The sequence below is a fragment of the Alosa alosa genome, chromosome 1 (assembly GCF_017589495.1).
Source record: "Alosa alosa isolate M-15738 ecotype Scorff River chromosome 1, AALO_Geno_1.1, whole genome shotgun sequence".
NCBI lineage: Eukaryota > Metazoa > Chordata > Actinopteri > Clupeiformes > Clupeidae > Alosa > Alosa alosa.
The window spans coordinates 27639078-27657094 of NC_063189.1; the positions used below are offsets into that span (position 1 = coordinate 27639078).

The 18017-nt window shown below is 45.9% G+C and overlaps 1 protein-coding gene across 1 annotated transcript in view; it reads right to left on the bottom strand.

The window, feature by feature from the left end:
• clstn2a (calsyntenin 2a) overlaps positions 1–18017 on the bottom strand; it is a 237553-nt gene that overhangs the window by 150386 nt on the left and 69150 nt on the right. Inside the window, 1 exon segment of the mRNA XM_048257133.1 lies at positions 3507–3629. Coding sequence (XP_048113090.1) covers positions 3507–3629 — 123 coding nt within the window.

The following is an 18017-nucleotide window of genomic DNA, read 5'->3' on the forward strand; positions in this document are numbered from 1 at the left end:
CCTTAAGGTTCCAGTACATAACACAATATTTACCTAGTGCAGAACTGAGGCAACATAACAGATGAACATCAGTCACTGGCATTTGTAAATGTCATATATTTGTAGATAGCCAATATCAGTCAAACAAGGCCGATGTTGGCCGATACTGATGTTGTACCGATATATCAATGCGTCCCTCCACAATCCCTTTTGCATCTTTTGACATGACAAAATATCACTGATGCAGAGTCCCTGAAAAGCTGTCAATGTCAGCAACTCCACAGTCTTTCTGACCTTCATGTAAAAATGTGCTAGAGTCCACACAATGGCAAACCTGACTGCAGGAATCCATCTAACCATTTAACTAAGCTTTCTTTCTGTTGCTGCACACACTAGTGTTATACCTCATCTGTAACTCTTGTTTACAAATAAATCATCTTTGAGGTGTATATCATCTCACCCCAGCCAGCTATGGCTTGTTTACTTTTGCCAGATAATGTATAGAAAAATGTATAAAAACATGCATAGAGAACACACAGTTCGCATAGAAGGCTGTTTGATAGAATTATCGTGACCCTCACAGACAGCAGGCCTAAAGAAGCGGAGGAATAGGAGCATAAATCCCAGGTGTCCGTGGGACTGCAGGAAGTAAGCAGCAGCACAATGCCCTGTGAAATATCTCTGTGGCAGACCCCTCTATTCTGCTACAATCTCCCCCACATGCTAGGCTCCTCAATCCGTCCATACTGTTTCTTTTTGTTCTTTTTCTTTTCCTTCTTTCTCCAGTCATCCGTCTGGGCGGCCTCCTCTCCCCTTTCTGCTCAGTAAGCTGCTATGAGAGGAGCAAAGTTTAGAGGGAACAATATGGCATTGTACATCATTCTGGGAGAGAGATTAACAGGGTGGTGGAGGACAGGGTTCTTGTGTAACTGGAGCCCCGATAAAGAATTAGCAAATGAAGCTCCCTTTTTTCGCTTTTCCCCTTCCTCTCTCCTTCTGCGTCTCTCTCTCTCTCTCTCTCTCTCTCTCTCTCTCCTTCTCTCTCTCTCTCTCTCTATCTATCTCTCCCTCTCTCTCTCTCTCTCTATCTATCTCTCCCTCTCTCTCTCTCTCTCTCCCTCTCCTCTCTCTCTCTCTCTCTCTCTCTCCCTCTCTCTCTCTCTCTCCTGTGCTGAGGCCATAGTCATCCTTCATGGTGATTTGATTGAGAATGCTCGGCGCATACTACAAGACCTACACTCTCCGCCCTACAGGAGAGAATCTTGTTCCCAGAAATAACAATTCATCTTCTGGATGCCTGCCTCAGCATATTTCCTCGACTTTAGGATCATCATCGTTATTTTACATCAAAGCATTGTGGCTGCAGCGTGAGGGAGGCAAAAGCGGGGGAGAGAGGAAGACTGAAAGAAAGAAAGTAAAAAAAAAATGTGTCCCTAAAAAAAGAAAGGGAAAAAAGGAAACAGTGGGCGCGAATGAAAAGAGAAATACTTAACTAACCAGGGCCATGTTCCCACACGGCAATTAATGTGCAGCAAGAAGAATGGCTACACCACCCTACACCACCCGCCTACACCACCCTACCCACCACCACCCCACCTTTCTCTGGAGAAACTGAAAAAGCAGGATTGATGACAAAGCGCCACTCACATAACTCACCAGTTTCACTGCCCGACTTCAGAAGAAAGACAAAAGAGAGAGAGAGAGAGAGAGAGAGGTACAGAAGAGGAGAGCTGAATAGGAGGAGGATAGAAAGAGAAGGAAAAAATAAATAGAAGAGAAAGAAAGGAGGAACGATCGAGGCCAGACAAAAAGAGAGAGTGAGAGAAACAGTGGGAAAAAGAATTAGGGAGGATGACAGATTAAGCCAGAGGAAGGTGCCTGCTTGGGCCTGGCCTTTTGTGGGCATTGCCTTGGTAGCCATCTTCCGTGTCTTGTTGTCTGTTGTCTGGGCGGTGAGAAGCGGAGCCGAGGCGAGACATATCACCTGCCATCCCGTTGGAGCTCGGCGCTGCCGCACAGCCCGGCCGCACACACACACACACCACGCCATTCTCATCTGCCTCAGCTCTGGGCCGACCACCTGCCATGCCAAGATTCTGCCACGGCCCACGGACGGCACATAAATCAGCCCGAAAAATAATTAGCAGCGCGCTCCCTCCGCTCTGCTCAGGGGCACGCCGCCGTTACGAGCGCTCCCATGCACAGCGCTCTATTTGCTTTCCTGGCTCCTCTGCAACGCTGTCGTTCTCCGTCACTGAGCTGAGCTGACTTTGATGCTGATTTTCAACATCGTAGATGCCTGTTCATAGACTTCACCTTATCTGACAACGTTTTTTTCGCTCTCTCTTTTTTGTGTGTGTGTGTGTGTGTGTGTGTGTGTGTGTGTGTTTGTGTGTGTGTGAGTTGTGGGTGGTTCCAGGACTGCAATAGTGTGTAAGAAAGCGTGAGTCTCTTTCAGTGCCTCTATGATGAGACATCTTAAAAAGGGTGTTAGTGGTTCAAGGACAGCTTGCTTTGAAAAGAGAGTGAGTCAGGAAAAGCACACACACAGACAGAACACTCCCTGTCTCCAGCAACATTGAGAGAGCAGAGTTTTTTTAAGCTGTTTTTTTCCCCCCATAATGAGGTGCAGAACGCTGCTTATCTCAAACACCTCCTCCCTTGCTTTTTACCGCCTGAAAAGTCACTTTGTTTAATTACAGTGCAAATGCCTAAAAACACCATCAGCACCGTCACCACCTCCTCCCACTCTCCACCCCCACCCTCCTTGTGTCTCCAGTCGTAAGCCCACGGTTTGGCATCAGCAAAACTGCCTTGCATGGATACGAGCAAGCCAGCGAGCTCTGCGAAGCCGAGCCCTCTCTCTCTCCAGGAGAGATGAGGCACGCAGCCGTGAGAGCGAGATGAGGGCGGAGGCACTGTTCTCCGGCGCCAGTACTTCTCCACAGCCAGTCAGATGGAAAGAGCTTTGGCCCCTGGAGCCCCCGCTGTGATTGTTGTTTCGCAATGACTTTGTGATACCTCTCAAGTAAAGACAGTAACAGAAAGAGACAGAGAAAGAGAGAGAGAGAGAGAGAGAGAGAGAGAGAGAGAGAGAGAGAGAGAGAGCACTGACAACCAATGAAAGCATGATTTTGTCTTCAGAAACATTAAGAGAAGCGAGAGACATCCATACAAAATAGTAATGACCTCTGGGGCATCTTGGCCCTTGATATGGCCCTGTTCCGGGTCTGTGCTGGCTCTGATCTGCTCCTAAACTAGTGCATCTCAGTACCGCATCAGAGCCAGAGCCACCACGGAGGCAGTTGCTGCCTGTGCACCCGAGCTGCTCCTCTCATCAATAACACACCAGCATGAGCCAAGCTCAGAGAAACATGCAGCTCAACGTCAAGGCCAGGCAGAGAGAGAGAGAGAAAGAGAGAGAGGGAGAGAGAGAACAAGAGAGGGAGAGAGAGAACAGATGCAGGAACAACAAGCACTGATCCCTGAGCGATGAAACAAGCACACATAGTGAGGCGTGTGTGTACCTGCATAGGGCACGGGAGCGTCCTTGTCCAGAGCCACCAGAGGGGGATCCAGCAGAACCGTGTCCATGTTCTCTGTGATCACACCGTGGTAAGACGTCTCAATCCATGGCTTGTGTTTATTCACTGTAAAAACAGAGAGGGAGAAGGGGGGGGGGGGGGGGAGCAGGTAAGCAACATGAAAATCCCTTCATACAATCTCTATGCTTGTACAGTATATGTCAAAGGCTTTATAGAATCAAAGAATCTGTACAGAATCAGAATGTTAATGTAGAGGTCTGCCCAGGACAGATTTGACAGATTTTCCCGCTCCCGCAACCTTCCCTCCCTCTCCCGCCCGCTTCTGCAGGATATGCAGGAGGGATATTCAGTTTTGCCTTCTGTCTCACAAAATGAGCACTTGACACACACAACTGAAAAAGACTGCCAGATGTCTGAATGTAGATTCTGAACGTAGGCTAGGCCTACTGTAACACAGCAAAGCTAGCTGGCATCCGTTCTTTAGAAAGGCACAAACATCTGAAATAGCCTAGTAGTGTCCTCTTCCTCAAAGGGGCTCGAGTCTAGGGGTATGTATTAACAAAAATATTAATACATAATTAAGACACTAAATCTAATCCCCGACACTATTGACCTGTAAAGCACCACAATTGTAGTGCGTAAAACTACAAATTTCGAAGCGACAAACAAAAAGAGTATGAAAACTGGATGATTCGCTGCTGCACATCCCCAAAACTTGCTGTGTCCTACTAAAACAGTTCAAACGAAGGACGAAGACCCCATTATGTTACAGCCAGCCAGGCCAGATGCAACACAAATTGACAAACAGTCAAAGGGGCTTGAGTCTAGGGGTATTTATTAACAAAAATATTAAAACATAATTAGGAAATTTAAGGACAACTAGAAAATAAACAAAGTAGAAAAACATCGACATGGCCTAGTGAGCGTGGAGGCCACCCGATCTTGGCAAAAGGCCAAGGTCACACAGGTCACACCTGAAGCTAATAAGCAAACAGAACACAGGCAGAGCAGCCAAAAAGGACATGATTGAAACTACGCCACCTGTATTTTTATTGTTTTTGTGTGCGTGTGTGTGTGCGACTGTGCGTGCGTGCGTGCGTGCGTGCGTGTGCGTGTGCGTGTGCGTGTGCGTGTGCGTGTGCCTTTCAGTTTTGCTCCCGCCTCACAACCAAAACCACAGTCACACTCACTCCGCCCCACCTCCCCTTCCCCCAGGCAGGGAAAATAACAAAACACAAAACAAGCCACTGATCAATGGCTACAGCTGAGCTGAGGCAGGTGTGATCTGGACAAACAACAGCGGAGTGGACTGCAAAGGCCTCCATCGAACGCCTCTGCGCCCGCTCCAATGACCCATGCCTTTTTGAAGCATGGTCATAATCACACCCTTACGTATTGACTGGAAGAATTGTGCTGCACTGCCGCAATTTCACATGCGCTCTAAAAAGCCAAGCAGCACGATACATGGTACATATATAATTACAGATGTGACAGCCGCATTTACTTCTGAATTAGTCTATTGTGTTGACTGCCGTGCATGTTTAGCCGACTTGTTGAAAAGAGTACTGATTCAGAGTCCAATTCAGTATCAAAAGAATACTCTGCCAGGCCACTCTCAACTTCCCAGAGAAGTCAATCTTTCGCTGGAACCACTTTGTGACGAAACTAAATAATATGCTTTCCAGCACCCTGACTAAACGTTAGACAAGGAGTGAGAAACAGAGAACAGGAGGGTCTCTCAAAAGAAATGGAAAATAAGTGGCCTCTCAAAAGGCTTTGTGACGTTTGGTGGAAGAGGTACAAGGCCACTCAGAAGCCACATAATGCTTTTCCATGGATTTCGCTGGCTGTATAGGGAAAATAGTTGTGCTTTATACTGAGGCAAACTAGCCTGGCTAACGTCAGACCTCATCTCATTGAGATGGGGTCTGGGAACTAGACATTCATTTTCTCGTATTTGAAACGTGTTTTACAAATGCCCAGAGCCGTTGATTGGGTGCTACGAATGTCTATCAAATGCGTCTGTACATAGCTCATAACGGCTTCGGTGTGTCGTCATCGTCTTGCTGCCCTCCCTCCATTCTGTGATTGGTTCCTTCGTTGAGGTGAAAACAAAGTCCATAGAATCCAGGCTGCCTAGCAGCGTGAATAAAATCTTGCGCGTAAGGCAGCATAGGAAAACCCAGGCTAGAGGCAAACCTTCAAACAGATATTCAAAAATATTCCAAATTTTTCTAACTTTAATAAAAAGGAATCATGTTCCCCTCATTCCCCTCAAGTTTGCTGAATCTAGTGTGCCTGGATGTGAATTCACTCAAACAAGCAAACAAACCATAGAAGCATAAACCCAACTTTAGCAACAACAAGTGAAGAAAATAAACAGAAACTGAAAGACCCAAATTTTCCTTTCAATGCACACCAGCAGCTGGCGAATCAGCTGCCCCAAGTTGCTCTCTCAAAGCCACCGAAAATGAAGAGGGAAAAAGCCAGAGGGAAAAAAGAATAATCAGGCTAAGCCTCACAGCAGGGACCCAAATGGACTTTTAGATTAGTGCTGGCCATTCAAAACCCGGCGCAATAGCATGGTTCAACATGCACAGACGCAATTAATGACAGAAGAAATGAAACAATTTCACACCCTTCCCTTCCGAGGCTGTGCCCCGTGCCCAAATCGCTTCTAGAAAGTTCCTAGAAGCTTAGCGAGTGCGTCCTGATGACCCTGTAAATCCAGAGGGGACGGATTGTCTTCCTCTGTAGGCCCAGACGATGAGCACAGCTGCTCCTCTCCCAAACAGTGTCACTAGCAGACTAACAAACACACACACACACACACACACACACACACACACACAAACACAACACTACGAAATACACACAGACACAAACACTCCTATGCAGTACAGTACATCACAAACACAATTGAGTCCCCCCAGTCCTTTTTAAAGAAACACAAACACACACACACACACACACACACATCCTCCTAAGACTGAGCTCGCCATGGCCTTATCTCCCCTCGTTTAGACAGACAGAAATCCTCTGACACCGCACAGCGCAGAGCTGCACAGCACGGCGCTTTGATGCATAAATACCCCAGTTAGCAGCATACGGCACTGGCACAGCAGGATGGTGGGTAGGCAGCTGGGCGAGGGGGCACCAGGGTGCGGTGGGGGGTGAGGCAAGTCCGGAGAGACTGCAGGGGCCGGCAGGCAGGAGTGGGCACGCAAGGCTGCCGCGTTGGCACGTCTGTACTGCATCATCAACATGGGTCCTCAAGACATCTCACTCAATAACCTCTTCTTGTAGCACTGTGTGTGTGTGTTTGAGTGTGGATGTGTATATGATAATGTGTATCCCTTTCTCTATAAATATCACAGTCCTCATCACTGAAAAAGATTCCACTACCTTACAGTACTGTGTGTGTGTGTGTGTGTGTGTGTGTGTGTGTGTGTGTGTGTGTGTGTGTGTGTGTGTGTGTGTGTGTGTGTGTGTCGGGCGATGGCAACATGCACACAAGCACCTGCGTGGGTTGCACAGGGGGGCTACAGCTGCTTTGGTGTTTGTTTGCATCAGGAATATGAAAGGCCTTCCCAAGCGAATGGCTCAGCTGGGTCAGCTACAGTAGCTCCTGCACACCCAGCTGTTGGCTGAGACATATGAATCCATCCATATCCATCTCTTTGTTTTTCTTTCAATCTCTTTCTCGATGTCTCTCTTCAATTCAATTCAATTCAATTTGATTCAAACTTGCTTTATTGGTATGACTGTTCAGAGAGAGTGGTGCTAAACAGTTGAATACATGCATTTGGAATATGACATTGACAACACTACTACAATACTGCTGCTGCTGATAATGATGATGATGGTGATGATACACCTACTACTAATAATAATAATAATGTGAATTATTATTATAATAATAATAATAATAATAATAATAATAATAATAATAATAATTCTGCACTCTTGTTCTCTCTGTATAAACGTCTCTCCTCCTCTCTTCACTCGTTCTCTTTCTCCATGATTCTAGCTCTTCAGCTGTCTGTTTTTCTGCCTCTTTCTCTTTTGCTCTCTTTCTCCATCCCCCTCTCTTCTTTAACAAGGTTAGTAGTGTGGCAGAGAGCCGGGTGTCTCCCCTGTAAACCCCGACCTCTCAATCTTCCCCTGGGAGATGTCTGAAGCTATTATACAGCATTAGTGTGTCCTGATGGAGGCTAATTCAATGTGAGGGGCTCTGCTTTCATCTTGCCTTGTCTGAGAGCCCCCACCTCTACACACACACACACACACACACACACACACCCACACACGCACACACACACACACACACACACACACACACCAAACCCGACCCGGGCATTTACCTGCCTTGCCATGCCAGCCTTCATGCTGGATGTTTATTATTAGTGCTTTGTTTCTGATACCAAACATGAGACATGAGGCATCATCTTTCACTCTGTCAATGACCGCATGCCAAAAAAAAAAACAGTACGCTTGCTTCAAAGCCATCAACTACTTGTACAGCCATTTTTGAAGTGCGACCCCATTTCCACAGTTTTTTTTCATACCAGTAGCTTGTGCTACACCGCACAGTGTATCAGCAACATAACGCCTGATTAGATTGGGACAGGTGGGATCAGTGTGTGTGCGCAAGCTCTCGCTCACTTGAAAGCGACGAGCAGACAAACATCCCCAGGTACGGGAACACAAAGAAATGCTGCTTTTAAACCTCCATTACATTTATGCAGCAGGGAATATAATTATTACAACATTTGGGCTGGCTAATAAAATCCTGTCATGCAGGGAGGGAGACGAACACTGGCAAATCTATTCCGACCTTTTCTTGGCCTCCTATAATGAAAACCCCAGTCAGCATTCCGTCTGTAATTAAGCCTGCAGATAGGCTTCTGGAATTGATGGGGAATTTTCCCTGGAATGATGCAACATGCCATTAATTTCTGACCAGATGACACCATTATGGCAACATTTGGCTCGTAACATCTGTATTATTGCAGACCCCTCCCCCCGAGAGAGCCGGCGGAAAGTGAGGGAGAAAGAGAGAGAGAAAGGGAAAGAGAGAGACACAGGAAAAGAGAGAGAGAAAGGGAAAGAGAGAGAGACAGGAAAAGAGAGAAAGGGAAAGAGAGAGAGACAGGGAAAGAGAGAGAGACAGGAAAAGAGAGAAAGGGAAAGAGAGAGAGACAGGGAAAGAGAGAGAGACAGGAAAAGAGAGAAAGGGAAAGAGAGAGAGACAGGAAAAGAGAGAGAGACAGGGAAAGAGAGAGAGACAGGGAAAGAGAGAGAAACAGAGACAGCGTGCTTATGCAGCGTACTTAATGTTTAAACAAATGTTTTGCTTTAGCCATGCATAGTTGTAATTGGCATGCTAATAACGTCCACAGAAATGAGCTGGGAGGCCACAAGTCTATTCAGTATAACAGTCAGAACATGTGGATAGTAAGTGAGTCAGACAACAAAAGGAATGGGACGGCGACAGGGAGACAGCCAGTCTATTAGCATATTTTACGATGGAGTCTTGATTCTGGATCTTGGATTTATAATGTCTCTCTCTGAAGTGGAACACACAGTGCAGCCCCAACACACACACTCAAACTCATCCAAGAGGTGCTCTTCAGCGCTAGCTTTGGAGAGAGGAGTCGCAAGAGAACAGGTCTTGACCGAACCATGAACTCCTTCTTGTCAATACCCAGTCATTCATTTCACCCCCTGCGCCTGCCCTGTTTCATTTACAGGACGTCGGCAAAATTAATCAGAACAGGAAGTCCTATCCCGGCTAACGGAGGCAGGCTACCCTATGGGGAAATAGCAATCCATTATTGTAACTGCAGCACAAAAAATGAAATAAAATTGAGCAATTTGAGCACAAATACCTTTCCTGTGAAACGAGTCACTGCCACCCCACCCCACCCCACTCTCCCTTTCCCTCATTCTAGTCCAGTGCTCCAGTACACTCACAGCTCACCGGCCCAACAGGCACTAAAGACCAGGCCAGCCAGCCTGGCGTCAGAACAGCGGGCACAATGGGGCATTAGCAAAGAGACAGACAAAGCTGGAGTGGGGGGTGGGAGGCACAGACAGAGACAGACATAGACATAGAGAGAGAGAGAGAGAGAGAGAGAGAGACAGAGAGACAGAGGGAAAGATAGCCTTAAGCAGGGGGCCATCGACTCGTGTACAGTGGCATAATGAAATGGAGTAAAATCTAAGACACGGTGAGAAATAAGTGGCAGGAATAGAGTAATTAGACGTATTGACTCAGGACAAGCCAATACTTGCACATTAAGCAGAAGCGAGTCTAGCGGAGCTGGCAAACGGAGGCCTGCGGGTCATTTTCAGACACATTAAGCCCAATAAAAACGCTCCCCACCCAGTGCTCCTCACATCGCACGGGACACATTTCCCACTCACCGTTCATCTTACAGGAAACACCAATTAATGAGTACGTAATTGTCATCTTTATCAACCTCCAGCTATAAAGAAAGGGGCTCCTTTGTGAATTTTTATTTGGCAGAGGCCATTGAAAGAATATTCTCTTCACTGTTTATGTGGCACCAATATCAAAAGTAAGAATTATTTGCTTATTTGACACTTGTAGGGTAAGTTAGAAAATGTGTTGGTTATGCTGTCCTAAGATTATTTCTGTTTAAAACATCCGCTTCAGATATCTGGAGGTAATTCAGAGTATACTGCAGATCTGAAAAAATACTATGGTCACTGACATATGATAGGAAAGGACCACAAACAGTGTTTTCCCCATATTTCAGAAAGAACATAACATTACGCAGTTTCTTCCTGATAAAAGGATATATCAATGGGTTTCCAAAAACAAACTCAAAAAGAGCTCTGAAATTAGGTACTACTTCTGAGAACTGAGACCCTCTTTAAAGAAGGAGGATATTCTTTGACAAGAATATGGGAAAAAAAACTCATGTATTTTTCCCCCATCTACCCCTTCCCCATCTGCCCCACGCCCTCTGGCGTGTTTTGTTTGGTCCTTGGTTAATATCATACATTTAAATATAAACATAAAAACAAACAAACGCGACTTCCTGCGAAATCCCTGACTGCACCTTTAATGATTACATGCAACATGTGAAAACACAAAACAACAGTCTGGAGAGTGGTTAGCCTTAATTGGCACCCAGTCTTGATATTAGCAGGGTTCCTCAGGTCTACTCTGAAGGTAAGGTTGAGGGGGTGGGTAGCCAGCCATAAAATATGAATATCACAGCATGGAATGGGTATACAATCAAAGTGACTACACTGTGTACTGTGATTTAGAAGTGTTTGCCTTAAGCACAAAACCTGGCAAAGACACCCTTGCATAAGTCTTCCGCAAGACACCAAAGCTGTCATTGTCACATTCAGTCAGAGAGCTTCAAATAGCTGGGAGCTGTGCAAACATCTTCGCTTGTAATTCTGCACTGTTCATGTGTGCGGCAGCTCCGCCTCCTCATATTTTTTAAAGTCGTGTGTATCTGGGGAGTGAAATGTCAATCTGAGAGTATGTATGTACAGTGTGTGTGTGTGTGTGTGTGTTGGCTGATAACAGTGAATCCTTGCCACCATCACTAGAGACTGCAGCTGTGCCACATGGTGGGAAAGACATCGCTGTGCTTTAGTGGTCGACTTTTCCATCGGTCACACCACTGCAATATAAATGTCCACAGTTTTGTTTTACTCAAGGACCAGCATGCCCCAGCATGTTGGCAAGGTCATGAGCTGATAAGCTACTGAGCTATGGTGGTGTGTTTGTAAGAATGTGTATGTGTGTGTGTGTGTGTGTGTGTGTGTGTGTGTGTGTGTGTGAGTGAGTGAGTGAGTGAGTGAGTGTGTGTGTGTGTGTGTGTGTGTGTGTGTGTGTGTGTGTGTGAGTGTGTGTGTGTGTGTGTGTGTGTGTCATATCCTGGGTCAGTAAGACCATGTGCTAATGCACTACTGAGCTTTATTGAGTTATACAGTACCTTACTCATAAGCCCTTTTGGTTTAGACCATCTGCCAAATGAATGAATCTAAATGCAAATGTGAATGCAAATAACTGTGACTTTGTTTATTAAGGTTTCACACAAACACTTTGGTGACACGTTCTTACCATTTCATCTCTGACATTTGAACGTCACACACATCCCAAAGGAGTCATGAAATGTCAGTTATCTGCAATTAGGCAGGGGTAGTGTCATCATCAGGTCAGTGTTTTCTCTTTGTGCAGACATCTGTCTGCCTTCTCTAACCACTTTGCCCATTTAAAGCTTCTCGTCTGCCTCATCGCCTCCGAGTCAGTGTGTGTCGGCAGACGCGCAATTAAGATTTAAAAGAAAAAGTGCTTTGATTGATGGTGCACGACGACAGTATAAGGTCTTAACTCAAATTACGACGGGTTGCCTTTCAAGACATAGACAGTGTGGAGTGCCGAGCGGGTGATTAGCGACGAGCCGTTCGTCGAGCCAAGCGGCACGCGTGTGAAGTGGCAAGTGATCTCTTTATTGACAGGGAGAATGCGACGGCAGAGACTGCTATCACTACGGCACAGTCGAGTGTCGACGGATTAATATGAAAAGCATTTCCCACGCCAAGACCAGACTGCTGGCTTATTTCGAAAGAACGGTGAAGCCATTTTGGAGTAGAATTGTCATACCTGTTTGGAGAGGAGATATTATTACACCAGAGAACTCCTAAATCAAAACAGGTGTTGACATTAAATACCCCATCACTGTGTGTGTTTTGCATGTGTGTGTGTGCCTGTGTGAGTGCGTGTGTGAGAGAGAGAGGGAGAGAGAGAAACAGAGAGAGAAAGTGTGTAGATGTATGAGAGGGAAAGAGAAAGAGCAGTACAAAGCCTACTAAAATCTATTAAGACCCACTGTACCCTCTCTCACATGTCCACAGGGCAAGGAGAAGTAGGAGAGACACCGAGACTGACAGAGAGCAATGGACACATAGTGATCTGCTGGACTTTACCCTGTTTGACTGACAGAGACAGACAGGGCTTATGGGTAGTGACCGGGGCCTTTCCCATCGTAGACTTCCTGTATCTCCTGGCAGCAGACTAATAGTGTTTACTTGACATATCGTCATGGGAGCAGAGTTCTTTCACTCAGCTTGAGAGTATCCTGTTGATGCTCAGTAATCTATTTATTAGGCCCATGAAGCAGCACTTGGCTGTTGTTTACCCCCCCCCCCCCCCCCCCCCCATCTTATTCGTGTCTATCTCCTTCTCTGCTCAGACAGAAAGGCTTTCAAGCAGCCACAAAAGGGGACTTAGGAAAAAACAAAAGACCACCTCACCAATCATTTTCTCATTTGGTTCATTAGCCTCTGAGACATGCAAATGCAATTTGCCGTCTCCAGCTGTGTTCAGAACAACAGAAAAGAAATTAATAAACAGACAAATAAATAAACAACTACAGTGAGAAGGCGTTTTTTGTCCATAAAGGAATTGTAGAGATTTTTACATTTGGTCTTGAAAAAAAAAAAAAACAGAGGCCTTCCATTTACTGTTGTTTTTCACTTCAACATGACAGGTGTGAACTTCTCACACACAGATTTTACTCTTCTGCTGTATGGGTGGACTATGGACTGGAATAACACACGCACGCATGCATACACGTGCGCGCACACACACACACACACACACACACACACACACCCATACACACACACACACACACACACACACACACACACACACATACACACACACACACACACACACATACATACATACACACACACACAAACTCACCAACACAATCATATAAACCCCCTGACATGTATACATCACACACAGATGTGCATGCACAAAGAAAAAAGTTATAACTGTAGTGAGAGAACCTGATCTGAGAGAAACTATAAGTACTGTATAAGTATAAGTATATGTACTCTTTTGATCCCATGAGGGAGATTTGGTCTCTGCATTTATCCCAATTAGTGAAACACACTCAGCACACACAGTGAGGTGAAGCACACACTAATCCCGGCGCAGTAAGCTGCCTGCAACAACAGTGGCGCTCGGGGAGCCGTGAGGGGTAAGGTGCCTTATCCCACAGCTGTGTGAACTGTAGCATGGGGACAGCTACAGTATTTTTAGATGCCATTCACAGTTGTCAATGCACTGACGCCAAAGAGCTTCGTGTGTACGTATCCACACCACACCAGGGCCTGCTGTCACATCAACCAGACATCATTTGCACTTCAGCTCTATTTTCAGCATTAACATTAAGAAAAAATTGATGGTTTATTTAAAGGAAGTATGCATGACAACGTTAGCAATGCTTTATTCAGAAAAAAAAAACAACTGACTGTTGCAGTTTTTTTTCTTATCATAAAATTGCCAAGTTGTGTTTTTTTGCGGCCAAATTGCCAATTATCTTTTTTAATAATGCCTCACATAAATACAATTTAATGTATTTTTTTATTGCGTCAAATTGCCAATAATCTACTTTTTTTATTGTTTTAATCTGCAATGCTGCCGACACTCACAGTTTAAGTGATGCCATGGCTTCTACAGCTCCGCTAAAACCATCTCATTCGGCAAAATACATCCCAATCCCAAACTCAATCCAACACCCTAATCACTCTCTCTTTCACTAGCCTCCAATCAGACTGCTGAAAGGTCACAGTAGGGGGTGTCGTGGCAGACTCAGCAGTCATAAGGAGGGAGAGGGAGGGGAGGAGGGAGGGAGAGGAGAGGGAGGGAGAGGGAGGGGAGGAGGGAGAGGAGGAGAGGGAGGAGGGAGAGGGAAGGAGAGGGAGGGAGAGGAGGAGGGAGGGAGAGGAAGGAGGGAGAGGAGGGAGAGAGAGGGGAGGAGGGAGGGAGAGGAGAGGGAGGGAGAGGAGGAGGGAGAGGGAGGAGGGAGAGAGGGAGGGGAGGAGGGGAGGAGGGAGAGGGAGGAGGGAGAGGGAGGGGGGAGAGGGAGGGGATGAGGGATGACAGGAGAGGAGAGTGTAGGAGTGTTCCTCCCCTCCGCTGTGTATTCTAGCCCTCTTCAGCCGCATCTCTCTTCCATCTCCTTCTGGACACTCCAAACAGGAAATTAGATTCTGACAAGGACCAAAGTCTGTATGTGTATGAGTGGGAGGGGGGCATTTTTCTTCTTTTTCTTGTGTGCTTCTATGTGTCAGTCTGTCAAGTACTGTGGATGTGTGTGAGAGAGTGTGTGAGTGCTTGTACAAGAAGTTCAGGCGTTACAGAGGAAAGCGAGCAGAATGTTGGTTTCCAGCTGATCCTCAAGACTTTGTTCACTTACAAGCCACAGTTTACCACAGACAGACAGACAACATGAACAGACGGACAGAGAGCACACTGGCAAAGTGAAGCACTGAGAGACCTCAGCAGGGAGTTGGACGTGTGTGTGTGTGTGTGTGTGTGTGTGTGTGTGTGTGTGTGTGTGTGTAAAGGGAGAGCGAGTGCCACTAATACCCGGAAATATGTAGCGACCCAGCTCAGTGTCAATTCCGAGCGGGCGTTTAATCCCCAGAACAGCTGTCCTGAGTTATATCCACGCCGAGAGCAGAGGCATGTCCGCCTCCCTGGCCCTGCTCCATGCCTCATCTGCATTGGAGACGGGATTATGGCCACACACACACACACATACACATGCACACATACACACACACACACACACACACACACACACACACACACACACACAAACATAGCTGAGGCCGAGGTGCTACATGACGACTGACACCAAGATAATTCACTCTGAGAGTGAATTGGTGCATGTGTGGGTAATGTGTGAGAGTGTGTGTGTGTGTGGAGGAGGGATGTATAGGTAAATCATTTTGTGTGTTTGTGTGTGTGTCTGTGTGCCTGTGTGTGTGGGTGGGTGTTTGTGCGTGTGCATTTGCACACGCACAAACACCCACCCACCCACCCACCCCCACACACACACACACACACACACACACACACACACACCTAATCCATCCAAACACACAATCACACACAGGCCTCATCTACCTGTCAACAGGTGTTTAAAGAGATTTCCAAACCCACACTAAAAGCAAAGTGTGTTTGTGTGTCTGTGTGCCTGTGTGTGTGGGTGGGTGTGTGCAAACATGCACACGCACAAACACCCACCCACACACACACACACACACACACACAAACACACAATCACACACAGGCCTCATCTACCTGTCAACAGGTGTTTAAAGAGATTTCCAAACCCACGCTAAAAGCAAAAAAACAAATGAGGGGGAGGGAGAGAATTAGAACAATTGAGAGAAAGTGATGGAGAGAGAGAAAGCAGGGAGGAAGAGAGAGAAAACAGTAAGGAAAGATAGTAAGAGAGAGAGAGAGAAAACAGTGAAGGTGGAGATTATAAAACACGGAGGGGATGGATGGCAAAAGCTAGCTGAAAACGAGACAGAGGAAAAGACGAAAAATGGGAACCAGAAAAGAAAGAGCAGAACAAGAAGAGAGAGAGAGAGAGAGAGAGAGGACGATAGACCAGAATGGGGTCCTGGTGAGTGAGTGAGTGAGTGAGACAGTGAAAGGTAAAAGGATCAGGAAAGGAAACACTTTAAGCCAATAAATCATGCTTGAAAAGTGCCCCCCTCCCCTCACCTCTTCACTCTCACGCTAGCTCCTTCCACCATCTCTACCAAAGTGAAGCCTGCTCATCCTTGCCCACTAAAAGCCTGAAAGACTCATCCCCCCACACACACACCACACACATACACACACCCTCCATGTTTTTATTTCTCCTGGACCAAGGGCAATTATTCTGAGCTGCAGGCAGACCTGAAGACCCTGCATTATCACAAGAGCATTACCACCTGCTCGGTGTCAAACACACACACACACACACACACACACACCATCTTGTCTGCAAGACACACAGAGGGTGGGAGAGGCACCAATAAAACCTAATTGGACCGAACATAGACTTCTCAGAGCATCATTGAGTGTTTGAGCATTTGAACAACACTAAAACAAGAGGCTACATTAAGATTAGGAGGAAAAGATCAGGCAGTGTGCCGAGAGACCTGCTCCAATAGTAGTAGTATATATTTTGATCCCGTGAGGGACATTTGGTCTCTGCATTTATCCCAGTCCGTGAATTAGTATAGTCGCACCGGCAAGCGCAAAGGCCGAAGCCCTAACCAGTAGGCCATTGCTGCCCCAAAAGGCAGCATTTGAACGTTAAACCACACAATGACCCAAAACATACAGCCAAACAAGGCAAGAAATGGTTAACAGAGAACAATATCAACATTTTAGAGTGGACCTCAATCTGTCAAAAAAGTGAGCACAAGGCCAAAGTGATGGCAAATAATCGTTCCTGCCTCAAAACCCAGATTGCTGCTAAAAAGGTGCAGTCTACTAGCCTGACGAGCCAGACCCACATTAAAATGTAGGGTCTGGGCACTCACCGTTCACAGTGCTCAGTCCGAGGGGCGGGATAATCAGTTGTCTTTCAAATTCCCTCTGCACGCAATAGACAGCGCAGCAGCTATGAGTCCCATGCGTTTTCCCACCAGCGTGTAGTTGGCTAGTTCAAACGCTTTGGCAACTTAATAAAAGCTTAACTTCGTGTCACACTGTTCGCCAACAGCAACATCCATCTTATTTGTTTTCAAGTAGCAGGGAATTCAAGCCAAACCGTTGCAACTCTGCCATCAATCATTATGTTAAGCCCACCTAACAACTCTATACACGATTTCATTGGCCTGATTGAGTTTCGATTTCTGGAGCTCACAAGCCAACGAAGAGTTGCTGGACTAGCCCTGGCAGCAAATGTAATTTGCTGCCGCTATGGGCGCATCTAGATTTCTAGGCTAGCAGTCTACAATCATTGTGGAGACATGAAGAGGCTTGGTGGGTATTATATGAACCATTTTGAGAACTGTGGTGGTAAATAAATATTTGATTCCATGTTTTTACCACATTGTCTTGCAACCTTTTGGCATGTGCAAGTGTCATTTTAAGTAAGAACAAACATATTGGTCAAGAGAAAAATCAATATTTGCCAGGGGTATGAATAATTGTGTTCTTAACTATATCTTTAAAAAGTCTAAAAAGTGAACATCCGAATAAACTGCTTGTCAAATTAAAAAATAAAAAATCATAAAAAAGTTGCATTGTTTGCATGATAAAATGTAATCAGGTAATCCCCAACAATGTAACTGTAATCTGATTACACAATTTTTTTATTGTAATCTGGGCTGATTATAGTTACTTGATTTTTTGTAATCTGATTACGTAATCCAGATTACATGTAATCCGTTACTACCCAACCCTGGATATCTGCTAGTTGGTGGTGTTACTCTGTTTAGACAGCTGTTAATACTCCAGTCCTCCATTGATCTGCCCACATTTTGGCAGTCGATTTTGAGTCCTTCATCCAGACACCAGCAGATGTAGGGGTGGCATGCACAGATTAAGCTGTGCTCCAGGGAGTGATCAGTGCATCTGTAGGAGTAATATGTTTGCACGTCACCCTGCCAGCAAATCGAATCAGAGCA